General features: G+C 42.1%; 1 protein-coding gene across 1 annotated transcript in view; it reads left to right on the top strand.

Moving 5' to 3' along the window:
- Nucleotides 1-27,462, top strand: part of SEMA5A (semaphorin 5A) — a 179,568-nt gene that overhangs the window by 66,151 nt on the left and 85,955 nt on the right. The window contains exons 6-8 of the mRNA XM_060253773.1: nt 257-355; nt 8,889-9,102; nt 22,856-23,141. Coding sequence (XP_060109756.1) covers nt 257-355; nt 8,889-9,102; nt 22,856-23,141 — 599 coding nt within the window. The remainder of the gene's footprint in view (nt 1-256; nt 356-8,888; nt 9,103-22,855; nt 23,142-27,462) is intronic.

Genomic DNA, 27,462 nt, shown 5'->3' with positions numbered 1-27,462 from the left:
ACTGATGTGGAGAAACATTGCCGAAAGGACTGAGATTCCTTCGCTGTCATGGGAAATTAGTTATACATTAAATCTGTTTGCTCAGTCCAGTAAATAGATTTGAGATGGTTTGTCCTGTTTTTTCATGTACAATCCAATGCTGGAAGAACAGTATCAAAGAGCAAGTTAGATTTCATTTAGCATATCCTGTTCATGAAAGCTGATGATTTTGAAGTGATGGTTTGTTTGTTTTTTTTGTCCTCTCTTTCTACGGCAGGAAGAATGCCAGAATTATATTCGTGTTCTTCTCATTAGTGGGGACCGGCTCTTTGCATGTGGAACAAACGCTTTTATGCCCATTTGCACTAACCGGACGGTAAGAGTATGGACACAATTATGCTACTGAGTTAAGCTGATCCCTTTCTTCTGAGCACTGTTTGTCTCTGTGTGCACACGCTATGGATGGAGAGCAGAAATTACAAACCGTTCGTCTGCCCTCCACAGCATAAAACCCCGAAGACTCAACTGAACATCATGGTTTTGACAAAGATTATAAAACCAGGCCAATGAGTGAGGGCCTTCCCTACTTGTTCAGGAAGAGCATTTTGAAGGCCTAGAATCAGCCAAAAAGAAGGCCAAGCAATGTTGGGCCAGATCAATTTTATACTAATAAACTACCACACTTTCCTCCAAATGATTTGGTGAAAGTGTTGAGAGAAATTTTTGTTTTATATAGCTGGGCCATTCTGTGGTTTTAGCATCTCTGTTACTTTCTCAGTGGGTTTTTCTGAATGGCATCCCAACAACTGTTGATGGTGGATACTGTTTGAGAGCCAGTTTGGTGAGACCCAGTTTGGTGTAGTGGTTAAGTGCACTGGCTCTTATCTGGGAGAACAAGGAGAATCCTTCTTCAGGCAAATCACCAAGGGATACAATTTCAATTTGGCATTGCTCTATCTATCTCCAAAGGATCAAGCACAGCTCCACTCTTCTATTTGTCCTTGGCTTCTCTTGAAAGGGCTGGACTTGGCAAGCTGCCTTAGAAAGGATTCACTCTGAAAGTGGATGGAAGCAGCAGTCCAGTTACAACCACACCAGTTTGGGAATTGCAATTGCACCTGCACTGGACTTCAGGAAGTCCTACAAACAAAGAAAAAAACATTGTATCTTGTAAAATGGACTGTAAAATAATTCTAAATTAATAAGTGAAAAATGCTGTGGTTTAAAACTTTATTTTCAATTTATGTATTAGTTAAAGCGCTCACAGTGTTCTAAGTTGTATACCTTACTCATATCCATGAGCTCTCTGGTTACATACTCTGAGGAGCAGGCATTGACTGCACATGCCTGGAGTGAGAGGAAGGTGCCCCTCTCACTCAGTTTCTTCCTAACCACCGCATGGACAACACTTAACTTGCTGCGTTCCTTCTCCTCAGCTTGTCTTCTCTACTACTTTTGTGGTATCGTTGTTCCAATTTTTCTCTTTTTCTTCTTTGTCATCGTTTTTTCTTCATTACTAAAAAGAAAAGAAAAGAAAGAAGCCTTCATTCTGCACTTTCCTTTCTATCTTCCCTTCTCCCACCCTCCCCCATTCAGAGCTTATGGAAGGAAAACGACCTTTAAGAAGTCCCGAAGGTGCAGGGCCAAAATTCCAACAACCCACGACCATTCTTACTGTTTATTTTGTTTGGGGGAAGCCCGCCAAGTAGACTCCTGTACTCATGTGCTAGTTTCAGCAAGCAAGAGTGGAAAAACAGTGCTACGAGATGCCAAAGTTTCCTTCTGGAAAAGTCTCTCTCTGTCATGTCTGCCTCTCACGTTTAACTGCCTTCCCCCTCAGAAGCGGGAGATTCAACTGCGCCGGCTGCTTCTCAAGCCCAAGCTTGAGACTGACCAGGGTTCTTCCCACCACTCTGAGACCAGACAAAAGTCCTCCAAGAAATCTTGTCATCACTCCAATTCTTCAGAAGTGGCTCCTAAGAAACCTTGTGACTTCGAAGCCTCATACCTCAAATCGGACTTTGATGGTGATGATATCCTAGTCTATTTCTACACCTCCAGTTCTTGCTGCCTCCTCAACTTCAACACAGTTCACCTTACCATCTGAACTCTCAGCTCCAACCGACACAATCTCCGATATGCCTCAACTCGTTTGTAATGCTCTCTTGGATGTCATAGAATCATAGAGTTGGAAGGGACCTATAGGGACATCTAGTCCAACCCCCTGCACAATGCAGGAAACTCATAAACACGTCCCTCTAAATTCGCAGGATCTTCATTGCTGTCAGATGGCCATCTAGCCTCTGTTTAAAAACCTCCAAGGAAGGAGAGCCCACCACCTCCCAAGGAAGCCTGTTCCACTGAGGAACCGCTCTAACAGTCAGGAAGTTCTTCCTAATGTTGAGCGGGATACTCTTTTGATTTAATTTCAACCCATTGGTTCTAGTCCTACCTTCCGGGGCCACAGTAAATAATTCCACACCATCCTCTATATGACAGCCCTTCAAGTACTTGAAGATGGTGATCATATCCCCTCTAAGCCGCCTCCTCTCCAGGCTAAACATCCCCAGCTCCTTCAACCTTTCCTCATAGGACTTGGTCTCCAGACCCCTCACCATCTTCATCGCCCTCTTCTGGACCTGTTCCAGTTTGTCTATATCCTTCATAAAATGTGGTGCCCAAAACTGAACACAATACTCCAGGTGAGGTCTTCCCAGAGCAGAGTAAAGTGATACCGTCACATCACGTGATCTGGAGACTATACTTCTGTTGATACAGCCCAAAATTGCCTTTGCCTTTTTAGGTACCACATCACACTGTTGATTCATGTTCAGTGTATGATCCACTAAGTCTCCTAGATCCTTTTTGCAATACTACTGCTAAGATAAGTCTTCCCCATCCTATAACCAAGGATTGGATTTTTCCTACCTAAATGCAGAACTTTATATTGATCCCTGTTAAAATTTATTTTATTGATTTTAGCCCAGTTTTCCAGCCTGTCAAGATCATCCTGTATCCTGTTTCTGTCGTCTTCAGTGTTTGAAACCCCTCCCAATTTAGTATCATCTGCAAATTTAATAAGCATTCCCTCTATTCCTTCTTCCAAATCATTGATAAAGATGTTGAACAAGACATGTCCCAGGACAGATCCTTGTGGCACTTCACTTGTTACTCCTCTCCAAGAGGATGAGGAACCATTCACAAGCACTCTTTGGGTGCGATCTGTCAACCAGTTACAGATCCACCTAACGGTAACAGGATCCAAACCACATTTTACCAACTTGTCAACAAGCATAGTATGTGGAACGTTATCAAAAGCCTTACTGAAATCAAGATAAAGGATGTCTACAGCATTCCCCTGATCCAGCAAGGTAGTCACTTTCTCAAAAAAAGAGATCAGGTTAGTCTGACATGACTTGTTCTTGAGAAAACCATGCTGGCTCTTAGTAATCACATCCATTCTTTCTAAATGTTCCAGGACTGACTGTTTGATGATTTGTTCTAAAACTTTTCCAGGTATAGACAACAAGCTGATGGATTGGTAGTTATCCAGATCCATCTTTTTCCCCTTCTTGAAGATGGGGACAACATTCGCCTGCCTCCAATCTTCCAGCACCTCTCCTGTTCTCCAAGAATTCTCAAAAATAATAGCCAGAGGCTCAGAAATTACATCTGCAAGCTCTTTTAGAACCCTTGGATGCAATTCATCTGGCCCTGAGGACTTAGTCTCATTTAAAGAAACTAGGTGTTTATGTACTACCCCTATGTTGATCCTAGGTTGGAACTTCATACCCTCCTTATATGTTCTGTTTTTGCCATGTTGAGCACTGTTTTCCTCAGAAGCGAAGACTGAGGAAAAGTAGGAATTGAGCAGTTCCGCCCTCTCTTAATTACCTGTTACAATTTCACTTTCTTGCCCTTGCAATGGGCCTACCATGTCCTTGTTCTTTTTATCTTACTCTGAACATAAGAAAAGAGCCCTTTTTTGTTGTTTTTAGCATCTTTGGCCAGCCTAAGCTCATACTGAGCGTTAGCTTTCCTAACTTTTTCTCTACAAGCACTGGTGATTTGTTTATATTCATCCTTGGTTATAAGGCCCTCTGTCCAATTTCTAAAGGAATCTTTTTTATTTCTCAAGTCTTTAGAGATTTATGGAGCCACTTCAGCTTCTTTAGTCTTTTTCCATTTTTTCTTCTCATAGGAATCATCTGTGATTGCGCTCTCAGTATTTCGTTTTTAAGAAACTCCCACCCCTCCTGAACCCCCTTCTTCCTAAGTATTTCTGACCCTGGGGTTTTACCCAGCATAGTTCTAAGTTTATCGAAGTTCGCCTCTCTGAAGTCCAACCTATAAGTCTGACTACGTATAGCTTTTCCCTTCCCTAAGACTGTAAATTCCAAAATCACATGGTCATTACTACCCAGGGTGCCCACTATTTCCACTTCTTCAATCAATTCTTCCTTGTTGGTGAGAATCAAATCCAAGATAGCAGATCCCCTTGTTTCCTTCCTCACTTTCTGGAATAGGAAGTTGTCAGCAAGAAAAGTCAGGAATCTATTTGATTTTTCATTTTTAGCAGAGTTGGACTTCCAACAGATGTCCGGGTAATTGAAATCTCTCATGATCACTGTATTCCTTCTCTTGGAGAACTTTGCAATCTGCTGTAGAAGTATCTCATCCAAGTCCTCTGCCTGACTTGGTGGTCTATAGCAGACCCCCACAATAATATCAGTGTTATTTTTTACTCCTTTTATTTTTACCCAGAGACTCTCAACTGAGCTGCCATTCTCAGATTCACATATTTCCTCACAAGTATATACCTCCTTCACATATACTGCTACACCTCCACCCTTTCTCATTTGCCTGTCCTTTTTAAATAAGTTGTACTTCTGAATCCTAATATTCCAGTTGTGAGTGTCATCCCACCAAGTTTCAGTAAGGCCTATTATGTCATAGTCTCCTTCTTTTATTAGGACTTCCAGTTCCTCCTGTTTGTTTCCCATACTCTGTGCATTAGTGTAGAGACATCGGAATCCATGTTTTATGCATCCCGAGGGTTTAGTTTCCATAAAAGTCTGCAAGTTAACATTACTTAGCGTATGCACCACTCTTTGCAAATCTTTAATGTTCTTATCCCCAGTTTCTGGCATCATACGAGGCTTTGAATTATTGTCTCGCTACCCCATACAATTTAGTTTAAAGCCCTCCTTATTAGGTTAGCAAGGATGTTACCAAACACCCTTTTTCCTATCGCCATAAGGTGTAAACCATCTCCCAATAGAAGACCACCAACTCGAAAGCGTAAGCCATGGTCCAGAAATCTGAATCTTTCCTGACAACACCATCGATGTAGCCAGTCGTTTATTTGAAGTATTCTTCTTTCTCATCCTAAGCCACGGCCTGTTGCGATTGTGACATCTCCACCCAAGTAAACCTACCATCTCACCGCTCTCGCTCCCTGTATTGACGGGATTGCTGTAATCATGCTGGCTTAGGCCATGTCATTTGAATCCTAAGCCATGTCCTAAACCATGTCATAGAATCATAGAGTTGGAAGGGACCTCCAGGGTCATTCAGTCCAACCCCCTGCACAATGCAGGAAACTCACAAACACTTCTCCTAAATTCACAGGATCTTCAGTGCTGTCAGATGGCCATCTAGCCTCTGTTTAAAAACCTCCAAGGAAGAAGAGCCCACCACCTCCCGAGGAAGCCTGTTACACTGAGGAATCGCTCTAACGGTCAGGAAGTTCTTCCTAATGTTGAGCCAGAAACTGTTTTGATTTAATTTCAATCCATTTGTTCTGGCCCTACCTTCCTGGGCCACAGAAAACAATTCCACACCATCCTCTATATGACAGCCCTTCAAGTACTTGAAGATGATGATCATATAACCTCTCAGCTGTGTCCTCTCCAGGCTAAACATCCCCAGCTCCTTCAACCTTTCCTCATAGGACTTGGTCTCCAGACCCCTCACCATCTTCGTCGCCCTCCTCTGGACCCATTCCAGCTTGTCTATATTCTTCTTAAAATGTAGTGCCCAAAACCGAACACAATACTCCAGGTGAGGTCTTACCAGAGCAGAGTAAAGCGATACCATTTGATGTCATTTGAATCCCATTGAGATCTCCCTCAGTTCGTAGTGCTTTACCTTCAAAGATACTGGAGCCTGACCCTCTTGTGGATCCTAACTTGCAACATCGAGTCCGTCATAAAAATCTCCTGAATCTAGACTCACTCAAAGACATTTCTCTCTCTCCATTATACCAGGAGTCTTCCCCTAAGGTCCACCGTCACCCTCAGCATTCCCGCTCTCCGGTCTGTCGCGATTGTGACATCTCCACCCAAGTAAACCTACCACCTTGCCGTTCTCGCTCCCCGTATTGACGGGATTGCTGTCATCATGGTCGTTATGATGTCTTTTCTCTCTCCAGATCTCCATCACCAAGGGATCGATGGTATTTTTGCCATTTATCCCGTTCTCCTTCCTACAATGACTACAGGCTCTCTTGTTACAGGGAGTTTGATCCTTCTTTCTTACCTCCTCCAGGTCGTCGCCTCTCTCTAATTCATCATGTTTTTCAACACTTAGCTGTGGCTTCAACCACTGTTGCTACTACAGTTTCTCACATAGTTTCCGCACCCTCAAAATCCTTGGTGTGAATCTCTCTTGTCCAACCACTTTGGGAAGAACTCCGTACCAACTTGTCATCACGGTCAACACCACATCGACTCCCAGACATCTCAGATTCTTTCTCTGAATCTCAGAGGACTCTGATTCTTTGGCCTCAGAAGTGGATCACCCAGCTTCACCGGGTTCTCCAGGCTTTGATGTCACCCAACCAGTCCATCTTTCACCTTCTGATGACTCTAAGGCTTATTTGAACTTGGTAACTACTATGGCTGAAGCCCTCAACATGATGTTACCATCTGATTCATCCAAAATTTCAGATGTAGTCCATGACCTCATTCAGACTGACTTACCTGCAGGCTCCCTCTTACCTATGCTCTCTGCCCATTTTGAGGGGCTCCGTGAAGCTTGGGACAAGCCTGCTTCCATCCCGCCTACTTTGAAGAAGAAGATGATATTGGATTTATATCCTGCTCTCCACTCCGAAGAGTCTCAGAGCGGCTCACAATCTCCTTTCCCTTCCTCCCCCACAACAGACACCCTGTGAGGTGGGTGGGGCTGGAGAGGGCTCTCACAGCAGCTGCCCTTTCAAGGACAGAGTCTCAGAGCAGCCTACAATCTCCTTTACCTTCCTCCCCCACAACAGACACCCTGTGAGGTGGGTGGGGCTGGAGGGGGTTCTCCCAGCAGCTGCCCTTTCAAGGACAACCTCTGCCAGAGCTATGGCTGACTCAAGGCCATGCTAGCAGGTGCAAATGGAGGAGTGGAGAATCGAACCCGGTTCTCCCAGATAAGAGTCCGCTCACTTAACCACTACACCAAACTGGCTCTCTTCTTCTTCTTCCCAGCCTGGTGGAGGTCAGAACAGCTGCCTGGAACTAATTGCAGTAAACAGGTCCCTGCATTCATTCCTCCCCTCTCTAAGAGGCCACCATGTCCAAATTGCAATATGGTAACTGTTTTCTATATCAGTTTGGTGGAGTGGTGAAGTGTGCGGACTCTTATCTGAGAGAACCAGGTTTGATTCCCCACTCCTCCACTTGCACCTGCTAGCATGGCCTTGGGTCAGCCATAGCTCTGGCAGTGCCGGATAAACCTTGTGGAGGCCCTTAGGCAGTCGAAATCTTGGGGGTCCCCTCACAAATTATCTCAGAGTCTGAGCACTCGGCCCACCACCATGGCCTCTGCTGCAGCCTGCAGGCACCTTCATAAAAGCCCCTTTACTAAGCTGCAGGGAAGAGGCAAACTTGGCGATAATGTCAGCAGCAGCCACACCAGCCAAACTGGCTCTTGAATGAGTTGGTTACAGATCTTATCTAGTTTGCATTATGAATGAATATATCGTTGTAACCTATTGTTTTTGATGCACAGGTAGCCATTAAGAGAGATATTGTACATTATTTGAGTCCATGTTAGCAAGGTCGGCTCGCCCATTAGGCAAATAGGCGGTTGCCTAGGGTGGCGGGAGGCAGGGTATGGCAAATTGGACTCCCCCCCCCCCGCCTGGCGCCCGAGGCAAGCACTTAGTTTGGCTTCCTCTCCCTCCCCCACGCTGCTGCCACCATTGTGGCCGCAGCCACTATCCCCCTTCGGCCCGCCACCCCCCCTCTGGCCCGCTGCTGCCGCCCCTTGTGCCTTCCAGTCACCAAGCTCTACTCGCTCTCCCATCCCCTCCCGCTCTGCTCCACTCACCGTGAGTAAAACAAAGGCCTGCTGGCTCCTCGCAGCCAACACCTGCGCGTTTTGTTGAGTCAAAACACACAGGCGCGGGCTGCGAGGAGCCGACAGGCTTTTGTTTTACTTGCGGCAAGCGGAGCAGAGCGGGAGGGGATGGGAGAACGAGAGTGAGCAGAGTTCGGCGGCGGCCGGTGTGGGAGGGCAGGCCGGAGGGGGCTGGCAGCGGCAGGGGGGGGAGGGATGCATCATGCATGCAGCAAACAGGAAGGGAAGGGAGGGAGGAGGCAGGTGGGTGTTGCGCCTCGTCAGGGCATGGGGGGGGGCAGTGGGGGGGTGCCTACCTAGGGCGCCAGGGATCCACAGGCCAGCGCTGCATGTTAGTGCTTTCCCCACACCCATGACATGTCACTGTGGTAGAAAATGTGCAAAATCCTCAGATTTCAGATACATTCCTCAGAGTTTAAAAAGGATTGTTGCTGCTTTGTGTATGTGTCTGTGTGATTGTGTACTGGTATGTCTTAAAGACTACAGAGTGATGAGTTATGGTTTCATGCAATGTAATATGATTTTAATTGTTAATTTCTTTCTCCTACTGATGATAGTTGAGCAACCTGGAAGAGACGCATGATCAGATCAGTGGCATGGCTCGCTGTCCATACAGTCCCCAGCAGAACTCCACAGCCCTTCTCACAAGTACTGGTGAGCTCTACGCAGCGACTGTCATGGACTTTCCAGGAAGGGATCCTGCTATTTATCGTAGTTTGGGGGTCCTTCCTCCTCTCCGGACTGCACAGTACAACTCGAGGTGGCTCAATGGTAAGTTCAGGGAAGACTTTCCCATTTTATGGCATTGAAGACATGCTTTGTGAAAAACACATCTAGATAGCTGAGGCTTTTGTGATGTTTTGCCCCACCCTTTTCTCCTTGCGTGGAAAACTGGTTTCTTAGTCCTCAGCAATGATAGTCTCCACTGAAATTGCAGATGGATTGGAGAGCGTGCCTCCACTCATATTGTCCAACCTGTCAGTTGAGGTCTGCCTCCCAAGGCCAGCTCTCTGTGCACTCCTTCAGAGCTGAAGCCAGTACAGCTAGAGAGAGAGGGCCATTTGGGTGGTGGCACCATACCTTTGAAATCCCACCTCCATGAGACTTATAACCTGACACAGTTCTCTTTTAGGCTCCAGGCCAGGGCATTTCTGTTTACCCAGGCTTTTTACCTGAGGTGTTTTCAAAATATTTTTAGATGCTTCATGGTCTGGTTCTGGTCTGTTTTATTGATATCTTTATACTGTTTATATCTCCCCAGCTGTTTTTCATGGCTTGTTTTGATTTTTTTCACAGTGATAATTTATTATGCTTTTGTTATTTTAATGGTGCTTTTATTTTTAATCTGCCTTTAGGAGAACTTTCAGGGTATGACATAAACATTTTCCAAATAAATAAAATAAACATGGAGGGAATTATTGTGGTTGTAAAAAAAAAAAAAGGAACTTAACTCAGTGTCAAAGAACAGGTTTTGGATGCAGAAAGTCTTACATTCAGTCCTTGGAACTGTTAAGAGAAAAAAACCCACACGAGGCTGGAAAAGACCTCTGATTTGGATTCCGTATTGCTGCTGAAACTCAATTCATATGGGGCTCAACAGACCGCAAAGATTTACTCTGTGTAAGACTGCTTTGTGTGCTTAAGGAGGAGATGGAGAGTGACTCTGCGGTTTGTGGATGTATCCATGCATTCAGGAACATATTAGGAGACTGAAGCCCTATCAGCACCCTATGCCAAGAGTTCCATCTATAGAATACCCCTGCATTAAAAAAAAAACTTACCAAGTGCAGAGTGGATTGTTTCACATCAGGACCAATGCCTTTTCACAATAAAATGGTCCTGGAGTGTCATTTGTCCAGCTGTAAAACTTTGTGTGCTCCTGAATCCACTACATGTGCATTGTCATAATGGGGCATATAGCTATCTTCCAGGGCCAGTTTTGATCAGGAAAATGGTGCAGGGGGAAAGGTCTTCCCTCACTATCCCAATCTGAACCAGGCCCCTCCATGTCTGGTAAGTGCATCAGGAAAATGTACAAGGAACTTCCAGTGAATTATGTAGTTAAGGACTGAGAGGTTATCTTCACTTTGTGCTCAAGCATATGCAATGCCTAGTGCCTTTCCCCCCCTTTTATTTTGTGGGTGAAGAAAGAAAAGCAGATTTCCCAATGGGGTAAATTTAGAGTACAGAAATGGCAAAGGAAAAGAAGAGGAGAGAAACCCTTTCTCTGCCTACTGCTTCCCCCCCCCCCCCCAAGCAATTTTTTTCTTCCCTGTGATGTTCAGAAAGCATGGGTTGCCCTTGTGCTAAATTATCTGCTTTGGCTTTTAAAAAATGGGGTCCAGACCGTCTTATTCACATTTGTAGCTATTTTCTTCTATGTATTTACTTTGTTGTAGTTACGTAGTTCCTCTATGTGTGTGCAAGTTTTGTACATGGGTTTTAAGTACACATGACTGGATAGATATTCATGTGTGTGTCTGAGTAGGTGTATAACAATTGTTAGGATTTTAGATTTTATTTCTGTCTTGATTCTTGTGGTTGCTCTATGTACCTGGAAGTATCAGGGGTGTCGAACTCATTCTTTATGAGGGCCAGATCTGACATAAATGAGACCTGTTGTTCTTAATGGTGCTTTCTTTGTATCTCTCCTATGGGAGCTGGGCAAAGGAAGCTCATGCTCTTTCCTTCCTTCCCCAGGGGAACAGGAGAGGGAGGACACTCAGCCAATTGAATGAAGAAAGGCTTGGCTCAGTAGCCCTGCTGTGTGATTGAGAAAGCCTGGCAAAGCAAGCTTTCCTTCCCCCTCTTCCTCCCCAAGGGAGGAGCCTCAGCCAATGGAGAAAATAGGGGCTTTGCTCTGTAGCTCCTGAGCGATTGAGCAAGCCTTACAAAGCAAGCTGTGATGCAGAAGGAAGCAAGAGAGAGGGAGAAGGAAGTAGATAACAGCCAGTTGCTCAGGGGCCTGATAAGAGCCCTCTGGGGGTTTGATTCAGCCCCTGGGCCGCATGTTTGACACCCCTGGTATAGGTAGTCCAGTCTGCCCTTCGGGTGTCAACATTTTCACCTGTCCTGAATGAAATCTATTGAGGCATGATAGAAATTGGAAAGGAATGCATGTGTTGCAGAGAAAAAAAGAGATCCTTCAGTCTTGTTCTTGTTATAATTGTTCAAATTGCAGCTGAATATTGAAAGTCACTCTTGTATCTAAAATTGGAACTTTTATTGGCTTGTATATGTGTCTACATGCTAGAAATGTTAAAACTTTCTGCACTCCCACTCACATGAATGATATTTGCTCCCACAAGTTAGCCTCAGTAACATTAAGTTTTCCCCTTTGGAAATCAAGAGACCCCATGCCTACACCTGTTCAGATAGAACAGTCAGCAATTAAGCTGTGATATCTGTAAATGCATTAGTATCTGAGCATCATAGTATCTGAGTATCTGGGTGTTATGGTCATATTTTTATATCTCCCCATCCCAACCTTCAGTTTTCAAAAGTTTTATTAGTTTCAGAAGAAAAAAGAGATAGGAAATAGGGGAGATAAAAAGCACAATACATTCTGACCTTATTTTGCATAAAAATACTTTCAGAGAATACAAGGTTAATTCTACAATATTTTCTTTACATAAATTGTCCCATATTATTTTGTCTAAACCGTACATAATCCATTTTAAAATTGTATAGTATAAATCTTTTGTTTTAATCTAATAGTTTTGACAATTCCAGTTGTCCTGGCCAGCCCGGGCTGGGACTGCACGAGGGCCCCCCCCCACTCGCCAGCCATTCCCCCCCACCACCAACACCCGGGGAGCTCCCTGCACTGCCGCAAGTCCCTGCAGCCACCCCTTTTCCTACCTGGGGCGCCAAAGCCCCAGCAATGCCCCCAGCAGCACCCCGCAGCCAGTGTGCTCGCCCCCGGGCTCGGGGAGCATGAACGGAGCAGAGTATCAGAGGCAGCTGAGGCCGGGAGGCTGGGACAGAGCCCAGCGACGGACGAGGGAGGGGCTGGCAGGCTGAGCCACAGCCAGACATGCTGCCGGAGCTCGGGAAGATCCAGACGCTCCCGAGAAGCCAAGCCTTGGAACGCCTCTCCTGGACATCCGGGGTTTTGAATGGGGGTGGAGCCAGAAGGGGGTGGGACTCAGGGAGGAGGGAGAGATTAGGCAGCAGCATAAAAGGGAGGGAGGCACGAGGTCAGGGAGGAAACTGGCAAGTGCACAGTGGGGCTGCCTCCTGAGAGAGAGAAAGGAGTCCGTGCATAGCCAAAGGGGAACGGGGGCCTGAGGTGAAGTAACTGGGCTCCCACCCCTGATTCTGAGACCTCTGGGGGCGCTTGCACCAGGCCAAGAGGGGCAGACCTGTCAAGGGGGGCGACGGCCACACCTGGAGACCACGAGAGGCGCCCGGGGTGCGACACCAGTATAGGTAAATTTTATAGTATAAAATACAGGAAGAAAGAAAAAAAATCAGATCACATCAAAGACTCTTAAGAGTCTTGAATGTCCAATCAGGCATATAATTTCATCCAATGTTTTCTTGCTGCTTCTTTATATTTCCCATCCATCAGCTGGGACCGAAAGTCCAGCTCTGCTGTCTCTAGAACTTTTCCCACCAAGTCCATTTTCGTGGGAATTTCCTGAGATTTCCTTCTCTGTGCCAAAAGGATCCTAGCTGCTGTGTTAAAGTGTGCCAACAAATGTCTCATCTCTTTAGAATAGTCCTCAGGAAATATGTTCAATAAAAATAGTTCTGGTTTGAAATGAATCCGAGTCTTCATAATCTTCTGTAACATTTCATGCACCATTTTCCAATAATCTTTCACCATCTCACACGCCCACCACATATGGTAAAAGGTACCAATCTGCTTAGTGCATTTCCAGCATTTGTTAGACGTATTAGTATAAATCTTACACAATTTCTGTGGGGTCAAGTACCCTCTATAAAACATCTTGTACAGGTTTTCTTTAAAAGTTACTGACCTAGTTAATTTAACATTAAGCTTCAACAGTCTCTCCCATTCTTCTAATGTAATATTATAACCAAAATTTTTTGCCCATTGAACCATACAGTCCTTTACAACGTCATCTTGTGTTTTCATTTGAAGTAGGTATGCATATAATTTAGAGATGAACTTTTCTTGTGGGCCCAAAAGAATTTTGTCAAATAAGTATTGTTCTGTATTAAAACCTGTTGCCTTGTCTTTGGCATATCTGATTCAACTTGCATTCTCAGCCACTAATTCATTTTAACATCCATATTTTCCAGCTCTTCTTTGGTTTTCAATTGATTATCTTTTCCCAACAGGTCATCATACCTATAGCTCTGGTTTAATTTTAGGAGATTTGGATGGGTAAATGCGTCTACTGGTGAAACCCATCTTGGAATTTTTTGATAAATTCTAGTCTTTAACCATGACCACGTATGGTACAAGGATTTTCGAAACCAATGATTCTTAAAATAGGAGTGGCCTTCAAGTCTTTGATATCACAAATATGCATGCCACCCCATAGTCAAATCATGTCCTTCTAACAGCAATTGTCCCTTGTCATTCAGCAATATCCAGTCTCTTACCCAAAGAAGTGCAGATGCTTTATAATGCAATTGCCAATCTGGAAGGCCCATACCTGCTCTTAATTTAGAGTCCTGCAAAGTCTTTAGTTTAATTCTAGATTTTTTGCCTTGCCTCACATATTTGGCAACCATCTTATTCAGTTCTTGAAAAAATCCACTATTTAAAAATATTAGGATAGTTTGAAACAGAAATAATAACCTTAGCAGAATATTCATCTTTATTAGAGCTATTCTTCCCATTAAAGATAGGTTCAAATCATGCCATTTTTCCAAATCTTTTTTAATTTCTTTAAGTAGTTTGTCATAGTTATCTGCTTTTAAGTTGTTACACCTGTTTGTAATAACAACACCTAGATATTTGATTTTTTTTTCGTACAAAAATCCTGATTTTTGCTGGAAGGCTTGAATTTGTTCCGTTGTCATATTCTTTGTCAAAAATTTTGTTTTGTAATAATTGATCTTTAATCCTGCCCAATAGCCAAATTGTTTAATCTTATTTATAAGACAGTCTATTGGGTCCATCGGTTGTTCTAGTATAAAAACTAAATCATCAGCAAAGGCTCTGAGTTTATATTATTCATCTTTTATCACAGCTCCCTTTATACTTGCATCTTCCCTTATTTGATTATTCAATACCCCTAGAGATAAAATAAAAAGTAGAGGTGACAATGGACAGCCTTGTCTTGTACCTTTTTGAATGTTAATTACATCTGTTAGTTCGCCATTCACTGTCACCCTTGCATTTTGTGAGGAATATATTGCTTCTACCGCTCTCAAGAAGTTTTCACCACATTCCATGCCTTTCAGTTGCTGTAGCATAAAGTGACAACGAACATTGTCAAAGGCCTTCTCAGCGTCTAAACAAATTAAAGCCAGTTGCTTCTCTGGATGATTCTCATAGTATTCCAAATATTACAAACTGTTCTGACATTGTCTTTCTAGTACCTTTTAGGAAGGAATCCTGCTTGGTCATAGTGTATTATAGATTGTAAAACTTTCTTCAAACGTTGTGCCAATATTGCAGCAAAAATTTTATAATCCACATTTAAAAGGGAAATTGGTCGATAATTTTTAATATCTTTCAAATCATTATTTTCTTTTGGAATCAAGGATATTGTAGCTTCTTGCCATGAAACTGGAATTTGGCCTTCCTCTTGAATCGTTTTAATAAGATGCTTGAATGGTAAGAGTAAAGACTCTTCATAAGCTTTGTAGAATTCTGCAGGTAATCCATCTGGACCTGGAGTTTTACCATTCTTTTGAGATGACATTGCCTCTCTGAGTTCTCTTATTGTTATTGAATTTTTTGTTGTACTTCTGTGAATTTGCTAAGATTATTTTGATTAATATATTCTTCTAAATCTATTTTATGAACTTGTTTATCTTCATATAATTTTTTGTAAAACTGTTCCACGATTTGACATATTTCTTGCTTTTGAGTTTTCTCTTTATTATTCTCATCTTTCAGTATCGTAATTATTCTTTTGACCTTTTCTTTTCTCATCCTATAAGCCAGCCATCTTCCAGACTTGTTGGCATGTTCAAAGAAATTTTGTCTGGCATACCTCAATTTAATAATCTCTTCCATAAGAATTAAATTCAGTTGCATTTCTTTCACCTTTTTTTGAAATTCATATTTTGTTGGTTGTTTTTTAAGGTTCTTTTCAGCTTCTCCAGCTTGTGACATTAAATTTTGAAAATTTTCAATTCTTTTTCTTAATACTATATCTAATTGCAAGACCCCTATAAAAAGCTTTAGCAGTGTCCCAAACTACTTGCATCTTTACCTCTTGTGTTCTATTCTGTTTAAAAAAGGATTCCATTTCGACCTTAGATTCTTTAAGAAAGTCTTTATCTTTCAAAACTGAAGTATTTAACTTCCATGATCTTCTCATCCGTGGGCCTTTTAGCTTTATCATTACAGGGCTGTGATCTGAAATGACTCTTGTTTGAATTTCTATATCCACTAAGTCTTTAATCAAACTTGCAGAGAGCCAACACATATCAATTCTTGACCAAGTTTGATGACTAGAGGAATAGTAAGTAAAATCTTTGGAATTGGGATATCTTGTTCTCCATACATCCACCAAATCCATTTCTTCTGCTAATTTCCAAAAACTTGTTGGCAGCTGAAGACCTTTACTTTTCATCTGTTTGTGCATTTTTTTATCCAGTTGTCTGTCAGAAACTGCATTGAAATCTCCTATTAGACAGTATTCTACATACTCCAAATTTGATAATTTAAGACGTAAATCTTGAAAAAATTTCTCTTGATGATCATTTGGGGCATAGATATTTGCCAGTAAAAAATTTTTGTTATTCACTGTAATTTCCACTAGTACAATTCTTCCATCTTCAGAAGCAAACTGCAGTTGTGGGTTAAATTTATCTTTAATATATATTGCCACTTCCCTTTTCTTCTTATACGTGTCAGTCGCTGTAAATAAATTACCAAGTTTTTTATTTTTTAGAAAATGTTGATCTTTAGTTAGGATATGAGTTTCTTGTAAACAAATTATGTCCATTTCCATTTTTGCCAAATATCTAAATGTCTTTCTCCTTTTGGCAGGAGAGTAGAGTCCATTCACATTAATTGAAACTATTGAAGCCATTATGGGTTTTGCTTATCATTATCTTTCTTATCTTTTTTAGAATGCTATCTTGTATGGTATCTCTGGGGTTCATTTGGATCTTCTTCATCAGAACTTTCTTCCTCCTCATCATCCTTCTTTTCTTTGCCTTCTTTTTTCTTCATTCTTTCCAAAACATTCTGGGCTTTGAAAGTGGAGTTAATCCTGTATCTGTTCTCCTGATATGTAAAAAGAAGACCCTGAGGCATTAGCCACATATAGGGTATTTCTCTTCATCTCAAAAAAATCTGTTAATGCTCTCCTCTTTTGTCTCACAGGCCTCTCTTAGAATTTTGACCATATTTCCAGCTATCATCATAGATCTATCTCTTACTTGTTTCAAAATGTCATCTTTGGTCCTCTTTCTTGTGAATCTCAAATGAACTTCACTAGGTAATTTGTTTCATCTTGTGTAGCTCGATAGCACCCGTCTAACTTGATCAAACTCTTCTTCCATCCTCTGAGGAGTCACCTGTAAAATTTCAGCCAAGGCTTCACTTAAAATTTTCTGTAAGTCTTCATTTTTCTCTTCTGGTATATTTTGAAACCTCAACATGTAGGCAGCTCTATCTACTTCCAGTTGCAAGAGTCTAGAATCTTTTATACTCTGTTCTTTTTCCAGATGTTCCACCTTTTGGATATTCTCTGTCACCTGGCCATCTAGTATTTTTAAGGCTTTGTTGGTCTCAGCTGTCTGTCTGCTATTCTCCAAAAGCTCTTGTTTAATCTCTGCCATCTGCTCACCAATATTGTCTACTTTACTTTATCATACCAAACCTTTAATGGCATAACAGTTGCAAATAAAAATACACAGAATATAAAAATTTAAACATTGGCGATAAAATCAAAATGAAACTGAGCTTACAGATGCATTCATACATGGTCATATTTAAATTCAAGGTTGTCAGCCAAAATTTTTGCCACAGCCTCGCTAACCTCCCCCTCAGTATCATTCAATAAATAATAACAGGGTGGCAGAATAGACAAATCTGGGGAGAAAGTAAGCTTACAAAATCTTTATGGAGATTATGATAAAAGGAACAATCAAGCAATATATGCTGAATTGAGTCGGGAATATTCGCTCCACAGGAACAGAGTCTGTTGCCAAAAGGGACTTGATGATATCTCCCTTGTAAAACTTTGGAGGGAAACGCATTTAATCTAGCCAACATAAATGCTCTGAGATGACTTGGAATGTTTAAGTCTGATAGATAATTGGGCATTTTGCCACAGAAAGCATAAAGACCTAAGGAAGCTGGGGAGCAAATATAAGGGTCTGTTGGCCGTAGTTTCATTTCCTCCAACTCCCACAGTCTCAATTTAATACATCTGAAGATATATGACTTATCAGAAGTAAAAAAAATCATCAACCTCTATCCCCAACTGGTTAAGTTTGGACATAAGCACTGCTGTCCAGGATGAAATATATGGGTCTCTTTTCATACAGTCAAGAAGGCTGTTAGGATCTGTTCTAAAATGAATTTTGAGCCAGAATTTAAACACTGCAATCCAGGCTTTGTCTCCACCAAAGACTGACCCTCTTCAGAGCAGAGAGCAAAGTAGGATACACATTTTGGCATACCAAGAATTTGTCTAAAGAACGAGGCTTGAATGTGCTCCACTTTCCTGGTAAATGCTGAGATCCATATAGGGATATCATAGAGAATTTGGGCTAGCATTTTGGCTTTGAACACCTTAATTGCTGCTGGAACTAATTGGTTGCCCGTTGCAAAGAAAAACTGTTTAATTTGAGCAGCCGGACATTTAGCCAAGTTAACGGTGTTATTACGATGTGAAACCCAGCTTAATTTGTGATTAAAAGTGATCCTCAAGTATTTAAAAAAATTTGTTTGCTCAGTTGTTGAGTTGCCAATAAACCATCTCTGTGGGCACCAGCAATTTGAAAAGACAACTACTTTAGATTTGGCATAATTGATAGAGAGTGAATTACAATTACAGTAGTCATAGAAGGCTATATATCTTTGCAGGCCCACACTTGTGCAAAAGAGGATGGTAGTATCATCGGCATAAAGTAATAAGGGGACCACTCGGCCTGCTAGTTTAGGCGGATGACCATTAATAGGGTTCAAAAATTGTGCCAGGTCAGTTAAAATAAATTAAAAAGATGCGGGGACAGCACGCAACCTTGTTTAACCCCCTTTAACACTGGAATTTTGCTAGTCAAGTCACCCCTAGAAGAAAATTTCACTTGGCAAAAAGTATTAGAATGAAGTTTCCTCAAGAGAAACAGCAGACGAGGGTAACGTAGCTTAATCCATAGTTGGGCTCTATCTATTGAATCAAATGCGCCCTTCAAGTCGATGAAGGCAGCATATAATTTTTTGTTCCGGTATGCAGCAATGGTCCATAGCAGATTTGCCTTTGGAGAAGCCAATCTGTTCAGGACCTATGATGTTGCCTAGGCGCATCCAGTCAGTTAATCGGAGTTCTAAATGTTTGGCATACAATTTTCCCACTATAGATAATAAACTAATGGGGCGGAAATTTTCTGGTAACTCCAACCCCCCCCCCCCCCCCCTTTTTGTATATTGGGATAATTATAGAATCAAGCCAAGAGTCTGGGATGGAGCCATGCAGATAAATGAAAGAGAATAATTTTGCAAGGGGCAAGAGCCACCAATCGGCAAACTGTGTGAATACCTCAGTGGTAAGGCCATCAGGGCCTGGTGCTTTACCCACTTTTAAAAACTTCAATAAATCACTGATTTCCTCTAGAGTTACTGGATGCCAGACCAGCATATCAGTAACTGTGGGGTTTGCTAAGATAGGAGGGGATACACATGGAGCAGCAAAAATGTTAGAGAAGTAATCAACCCATGTTTGCGCAGAAATATTTGGGTCAGTAACAGAATTGATTTTTAGATTACCTGAAATGATTCTCCAGAAAGCCTTATTATCATTAGATTTTATCAAGTGGCACTTTACTTGTTAGCCATGTTATAGCAGTCATTAAGGTAGTTTGCATTTCTTGCATATCTCCTTGCATGGTCGTAAATTTCCCAGGCCCAGGTAAAGCATTAGGTGAAAGAAATGGTGGCTTTCCTTCTTTAGTTTCTTTTTTTTTTTTGACAGTTTCTTTGGGAGCAGTCCCAGCTTTATTTTCCATTCTTATTAAAGTAAGCACACTCACAGCCACGAGTTCAATAAGGCCTCTTCAACATTTGTTTTAAAACTCTATGCTCCTGTTTGTAACAGATAGGCTAATCTCCTCCAAGCAATGCCCTTATTATAAAATAGTTCCAAAAAGAAAACAACCTTCTAGCTTCTATCAACCATTTGTGGTAGCCAAAACAATGCTAAGAATAATAATACACACAACTTTTCAGTTCACCACACTGAATAGCCAATAGACAAAACAGTTCCGTTCACTACAAACACAGCAATTCACTGTTAAATGTCTTCCAGCAATGCTGATTCAGATACAATCCAGATCACCACCATGTCTTTCAACTACTTTCAAAGTTCAGCAGCTACAAAGTATAAATTTGTAATCCAGGGCTGAATGCCCTATTTGTAATCCAAGAGTGAAACCCAAAATTAAACAATAAACCAATAATCCAGACACAAGGGAAGGAAATCCAGCAAACCCAAAAATAAGTACAAAAAATAATAAAAAATAGGAAAAAGTTTCTCCTATTTGGTGATGCAAAAAAGAATGAAAAATGAAAGGTGCATAAAAGATAAAATCCAAACCAAAAATGTTTAAACCATGTCAAAAATTATCCAACCACAGGACAAAAGGCAAAAAGAGACAAAAATTAAAAGCAAGCTTAAAAGATTATATCTATATCATCCATAAAAATAGATAAAAATCCACTTTGGAAATTTGTAAAGTTATTCTTCTTACAGCCAAAGATCCTGCAATACCTTATAAATCAATATCAGGTGCCCACCAGCCTTAAAAAGTTAATTAAACTTCTTATAAATTCAGTCAGAGCACTTCAGTTTAAACGTCAAAGTGTCTTTTAGGCAACCATCTTTCACATCCATGTAAACTTGTCAGCAAGCATCTTTCCCAAAATCCAAAGCATTTTCCACCCCCAGAGGGGGGTTTAAAGTAAATCAGTTAGGTTCAGTCATCAAGTCTCTTATAAAGCTACAAATTGGTGCAATCTCATGCAGGTATTTTAAATGTTATCAGGTTAGACAGAAACTTTTGCAAGCCTTGAAAAAAAATGGGGGAGAGTTTCCCCTCCCCCCTCAGTCTTTTGCCCCACTTGAAATCTGATTCAGTTCTGATTCTCCTTTTCCCTGCTTCTCAGAAATGTTACCAATCCAAAAATAGTATACGAAAGAAACACTTACAGTAGATGAAAGATCAATGTCACTTGTCTTGAAATATAAAGCTTGAAAGTCCAAAATGTAGAGTGTTGAAGAAAGGGGAAAGAAGCTGGTGGCTGACCCTCTTGCCATTTAAAAGTGGTGATCGGAGCGATGAGGCTCGGGAGAAGCAAGATTGGGGAGCAGCCGCCTCCGCTGACACCCCCGATTTACCGCTCAAGCTCCCCTGCCTTCTGGGACCCTTCCTGGGCCCCAGAATCGAGTCGTCCTTCAGAGGCGACCTCTCAACAAGTCGATTTGAAAGCGGCTCAGGACGCGATAGTCAGAGCCGCTTTCAACAGCACGCCGCCGAAACCGGAAGTCTCCCGATCCCAACCTTAATCAGTCACCTAGTGACATGCTTCCAAATGTGCTGGTGAAATTTGGAGAGGCACCCTCTTGAACCCTCACCAATAGAAAGACAATCTTCTGAGAGTGTCAGCAATCATAAGTGAAGGTTCAGGTGGAAAGAAATGTTTCCCACTTCCGCTGTCCTGTTTTGGAGTAGATCAGCATTCACCTGCCAGATTACAGAACAATCCTGTGCGAATGTTCCATAGAATTGGAAGGGACCTCCAGGGTAATGTAATCCAACCCCCTGCACAATTCAAGAAATTCACAAATACCTCTCTCTCTCACACACACACACACACACACACACAGTGACCCCTGCTCCATGCCCAGAAGATGGCAAAAAAACCCCTCCAGAATCCCTGGCCAAACTGGCCTGGAGAAAAATTGTTTCCTGGCCATCATTCCTGGAGATCAGAGTCTCTGTCTAGGATGGCATTTTTGATTTTTAAAAAAATATTCAATGGCTTTTCTGCATAGGCAATAGAGTTGCACTGTACTAAATTATTCACAGAGTTACTTAGAAAAATTGAAAGAGACTCTGGTCTATACTACTGTGTACAGCTTGCTAAAACTAGGATCCCAGTAAGGAATTTTGCATCAATGAATGTGCCATGTCAATACTTTGCTCCTGTTCTATTTTTAGACTTCTGGTTGGTTCTACATCCCTAATCCTATTGTATTGTTTACTGAATGTCCCATCAGTTGACTGTATTGACTTCCATCTTGAGTTCAAGTGAGAAAGGTGAATTATAAATAACATAATTTTTTTTTTAAATGGGGCTGTTTTCAGACATCTGTAACAGGGCTGAAAACACGGATACTGACAGGTGGAAGAGAAGAAGTATTTAGCACCGTTGAGAATGATGAGCAAAGGTGTCTTTCAAGGGTAATGGATGTATTTCTGATATTTCAGTCATCATCTACCATTTTGCTTGAATGCAAGAACATAAGAGAGGAGGGGCTGTGGCTCAGTCATAGAGCATCTGCTTGACATGCAAAAGGTTGCATAATTCAAACCCTGGCATTTCCAGCTAAAAGATCTGGCAGTAGGGGATATGAAAGACCTCTGCCTGAGACTCTCAAAAGCTGCTGACAGTCTGAGTAGACAGTATGACTTTGATGGACCAAGGGTCTGATTCAGTATGGGGCAGTTTCATGTGTTCATGCGATGGACCAGTGATGTATGTAGTCTGGGCACCTTATTTCACACAGCGGCTAACCAGCTTCCTAGGAGAGACAACAAACAGAGTCCAGAGGCCAAGGCTTTCGTTGATGTTGCTTGCTAGTGCTGGTATTCAGAGGTTTGCTGCCCCTGAATATGGAAGTTTTTTTAAGTCGTTATGGCCAGTTGCCATTGATGTACCTGTCCGCAAAGAAACTGGCTTATCCTTTTAAAGCCATCTGTGCTAGTGACTAACACTAGATCTACCGGCAGCAGATTCCACAGCTTAACTACTAGTTAATTTCTCAGCCTTCTGAATAAGTACTGTCTTGCTTCAAAATTGGACTTTACAGTCAGAATTATTGTTTTGTAAAAAAAAAAAATCCCATTTCTAAAGGGAAAACGAATTAAAGCAAAGGTTATTTTCTCCCTCTTTTTTTCCTCCTGAAATGCATTTCAGAGCCAAATTTTGTATCATCCTATGACATTGGAAACTTCTTCTACTTCTTCTTCCGAGAGAATGCCATGGAATATGACTGTGGGCAAATAGTTTATTCCCGGGTCGCTCGAGTGTGTAAGAACGACATCGGAGGCAGATTTTTACTGGAGGATACTTGGACCACCTTCATGAAAGCTCGCTTGAACTGTTCCCGCCCAGGAGAAATTCCATTTTACTACAATGAATTACAGAGTACGTTCTACCTGACAGAACTGGACTTAGTCTACGGGATCTTTATCACTAATGTGTATGTAGTTTATGCAGTACTTTTATTTGTAGAATATTCTGCAAAAAAGTAAAGTGGTCTGCTTCCACCTCATAGGAGATGTGTATTACAGAACAGTCATCTATCCTGAAAACAGAAGTGCTGCTGAAGATTCTTGAGATGTGAGTCCTTGAAAGAACATAATATGCACAGAATATAGCACATATGCAAAGCATTGGTGCAGCAGACATGCTTGCTTGACACACAGGGCCAGTTTTGCACCAAAGAGACTGGCGTGAACATCTGTGTCCTGGCAGCACTGATGGGGAGTAGTTTGCTCCCTATGTGTTGTCCCCATGCTCTTTTGGTTTGCTGGAATACAACCATCTTCTGAGGTAGATCTACAAGATTATTGGTACTTGGGACAAAGAGACTGTCTGTACCCCTAGAACAGATTCAGGTGGGTAGCCATGTTGGTCTGAAGCAATAGAATAAAGTTAGAGTCCAGCAGTGCCGGATTAAACCCTGTGGAGGCCCCTAGGCAATCGAAATCTTGGAGGGGCCCCTTGCAAATTATCTCAGAGTGCCTACCCTGTTGCCCATGGCCCCTGCTGCAGCCTGCCGGCACCTTCTGGGAGAGCCAGTTTGGTGTAGTGGTGAAGTGTGCAGACTGTTATCTGGGAGAACCAGGTTTGATTCCCCACTCCTCCACTTGCAGCTGCTGGAATGGCCTTGGGTCAGCCATAGCTCTCACAGAGCTTGTCCTTGAAAGGGGAGCTTCTGGGAGAGCCCTTTCAGCCCCACCCACCTCACTAGGTTTGATTCCCCACTCCTCCACTTGCAGCTGCTGGAATGGCCTGGGGTTAGCCATAGCTATTGCAGGAGTTGTCCTTGAAAGGGCAGCTTCTGGGAGAGCTCTCAGCCCCACCCATCTCACAGGGTGTCTGTTGTGGGGGGGAGAAGATATAGGAGATTGTAAGCCACTCTGAGGCTCTGATTCAGAGAGAAGGGCAGGGTATAAATCTGCAGTCTTCTTCCTCTTCAAAGCCCCTTTTACTAAGCTGCGGGAGGCAGAGAGGCAAACTTGGCAATGACGCTAGCAGCAGCCACATCGAGCAAGTCGGGCAAAGAGTGGCTTAGCTGCTGGCTGCACGTGCAGGCTGGGAGGGCTGCAAGCAGAGGGAAAACCAGGGGGGAAAGCTAACCTGAGGCTCCTAAAAGCATGGGGGCCCATAGGCCAGTGCCTACTTGGCCTAATTGTTAATCTGGCCCTGGAGTCCAGTGGCATCTTTAAGACCAACAGAGTTTTATTCAAGGTATGAGCTTTTGTGTGCCAAGCACACTTCTTCATTAGAGTCCAAAGGCACCTTTAAGACCAATAAAGTTTTATTCAAAATATGAGCCTTTGTGTGCCCTCACACTTCTTCAGATGCTGTGTGCACATAGCAGTTCATATCTTGAATAAAACTTTGTTGGTATTAAAGGTACCACAGTACTCAAACTTTATTCTAACCCTAGGACAGGAGGTGAAGAAGGAAACACATTTACTCCTTGAGCTGTTCCATACACTCATTTTTCTTGCTTGGGAGGTCCTGTTGCTTCAGGGTCCCCAACCTCCAGTTCTGCACGTGTTTTGCTCCCTCTAGTGGTGGCTTCAATATTACATTGGTTTATGTCTGGCATAAAAACCTGCAGTTTCAATGTGCAGGGAGATGTGCTGGACCTTGAATCAACTACTAGAAGGAGCAAAACACACGTGGAACAAAAAAACAACAACCACTGGAGCAACAGGAACGTACAAGTGAGGAAAATGAGATTGCAGAAAAGCCTCTTGTTTCTCATAGTGTAACAAACTATAAATAATGAATAAGCAGAGAATAAGTGATGTTTTCAAACCACAACACTTCTCTAGAATAATACAGATATTTTTAACTTGAACATTGCCCAAGGTCTCAACGAATGCCAAAGAACAGGGCAGTTTTGGTTCAACCCACAACTTCTTGTTCATTGTACAATAGTTGTTCCCGGGCTTGGGACAAAGTACTGATTTCTGGAGGAAGGATTCTCTGGTTGTATTTTTTACGCTTTGTTTAGTTCTGCAGTATTTATTTTATTTAATAGCTATGGTTTTGGAAGATACAGATTACATTTCTGTCAAAGGTTAAACTAGTATTTACAATCCTATCATGTTGATCAGGAAATCAGATTTTTTTTTTTAGAAATGAAACTGTTAAATTGATGTATTTATTTCATATTTGATCTTCCATAAGAGAACAACATATCCAGGAAAATAAGAGTAACCATTCAGAAACAATGCAATCTAATCCTTTCTTTCTGTCAATCTGCCCTCCTATAAAATTTCTCTTTGTTATCTATTGACTTTCTAGGACTGCTGAATCCATCACTCCATACTTCCATTTAGTTTTATGAAACAATATTCAGCTTGTACACATAACCTTTCAATTAGATAAATTTTCTAAAACTTACTTTGACCTTTCAGTTAGATGAGTTTTCTAAACACTTGATGAAACAGGAGCATTATGGCTTAGCTACTTATGATTTAGTCTCACTTCTGCATTTATTTAAATGCTGGTTTTCTTGGCTCACCTGGCAGCCTCTGAGACTGCATTATCAAGGAGGAGAACAGCATTTGGAGAGAGGTGAAAGTTGAACTTTTCTCACCTGCTATTTTCTGGCAGGGGGGAAAAAAACTATCCACAAGCTGTTTTTCAAACATCTTCCCTGCCAGGAAAAACCGCAGAAATTGGGATTTTTCAGTTTAGAAAATATATTACCTCGGGGGAGGCATGATAGAGCTTTTTAAAATTATGTGTGGGGTGAAGACAGTTGACAAAGAGAACTTTTTCTCCCTTTCCCAAAATACTAGAACTCAAGGGCATCCTCTGAAGTAGTAGATTCAGGAATGGACCAAAGGAAATACTTCTTTACACAGGGAGTAATTAAAATTTAGAATTGTCTGCCAGAAGATGTGATGAAGACCATTGGCAAAGTCAGCTTTAAAAAGGGATTAGATAGATTCATGGAGGATAGGTCTATCAGCCTACTTGTCATAGTGACTAAAGGGAACCTCCTTGTTCACAGGCAGTCAGCCTCTGAATCCCAGTGCCAGGAGACGTCAGGCGAAGGCATCTGCCTTTGTGCCCTGTTGTTAGTCATCTAGAGGAACGAGTGTTCCAGTGTGTGAGAAAGGATGCTGGATTAGATGGACAACTGGTCTGATCCTGCCGGACTCTTCTTATCTTCTCCTGCAGGGGGAAATTTATATCTACTGTATTATTTCCCTAGTGTAGACACAAGAACCTGAGGGGTGGGGGGAGCTTTTCCCATAAGGAAAGGGTTAAAGTTCCCTTCCCCCCACTTCCACAGCCACACTTTTCTTCTCCTTGAAGCAATCCTGGCAGCAAATTTTGCAAAAGAAAAAGAAAAGGTGTTTAAAATAAACTATAAAAGGAAGGATGAAAGCATAAAGTACAGTTGAGCCTGAGAAATGCTTGCTCTCAGGTCCAAACGAGCATTATGGTGATGCCATTTTAGAGAAGAATCTGGCCATTTAATGGCATTGGCGGGCATGAGTCAGACAGATGGTGACCATTAACATCAAGTTTGACTTTGACAGCAATTTCCTAGCTGGGCTAACAACTCAGAACAGCAGTTTCGCTTCCTCTGGAAATGTCCGATAAAGTGTACCAACATTTTTTTATTTCCCTTTAAAAAAAAAAAGGATAAATCTGGTGTTTCATTTAGTTATGAATCTTAGATGCTGGCAAAGAGTTTTTACATACAGGGACACCTGAAGCTGTCTTTTACTGAACTGCTTTCTACTGAGCCAGGCACTGGTCTGCTGAGGGCAGTCCTGTCTATTCTGACTGGCAGTGGTTCTCCAGGTTTTCTGGAAGAGGTCTTTCACATCACCTGCTTCCTGATACTTTTAATTAGGGATGCTGGGGATTGAACCTGCAACTTTCTGCATGCCAAACATATGCTCTACCACTGAGCCACAGTCACATTTGATAAACCCTGACAATATTATATTTAAATCTCACAACACAATATGGAGTATTGTGCTCCGTTTGGGGCACCACAATTTAAGAAGGATATAGACAAGCTGAAACATGTCTAGAGGAGGGCAACGGAGATGGTGAGGGGTCTGGAGACCAAGTCCTATGAGGAAAAGCTGAAGGAAATGGGTATGTTTAGCCTGGAGAGGAGGCGGCTGAGAGGTGATAGGATCACCATCTTCATGTACTTGAAGGGCTGTCATACAGAGGATGGTGCAGAATTGTTTTCTGTTGCCCCAGAAGGTCGAACCAGAACCAAAGGGTTGAAATTAAAAGAATTTTTG

The sequence above is a fragment of the Heteronotia binoei genome, chromosome 14 (genome assembly GCF_032191835.1).
Source record: "Heteronotia binoei isolate CCM8104 ecotype False Entrance Well chromosome 14, APGP_CSIRO_Hbin_v1, whole genome shotgun sequence".
Lineage (NCBI taxonomy): Eukaryota > Metazoa > Chordata > Lepidosauria > Squamata > Gekkonidae > Heteronotia > Heteronotia binoei.
Note: the sequence above shows the minus strand (reverse complement) of the source record. Positions and strands in the feature narration are given on the sequence as shown.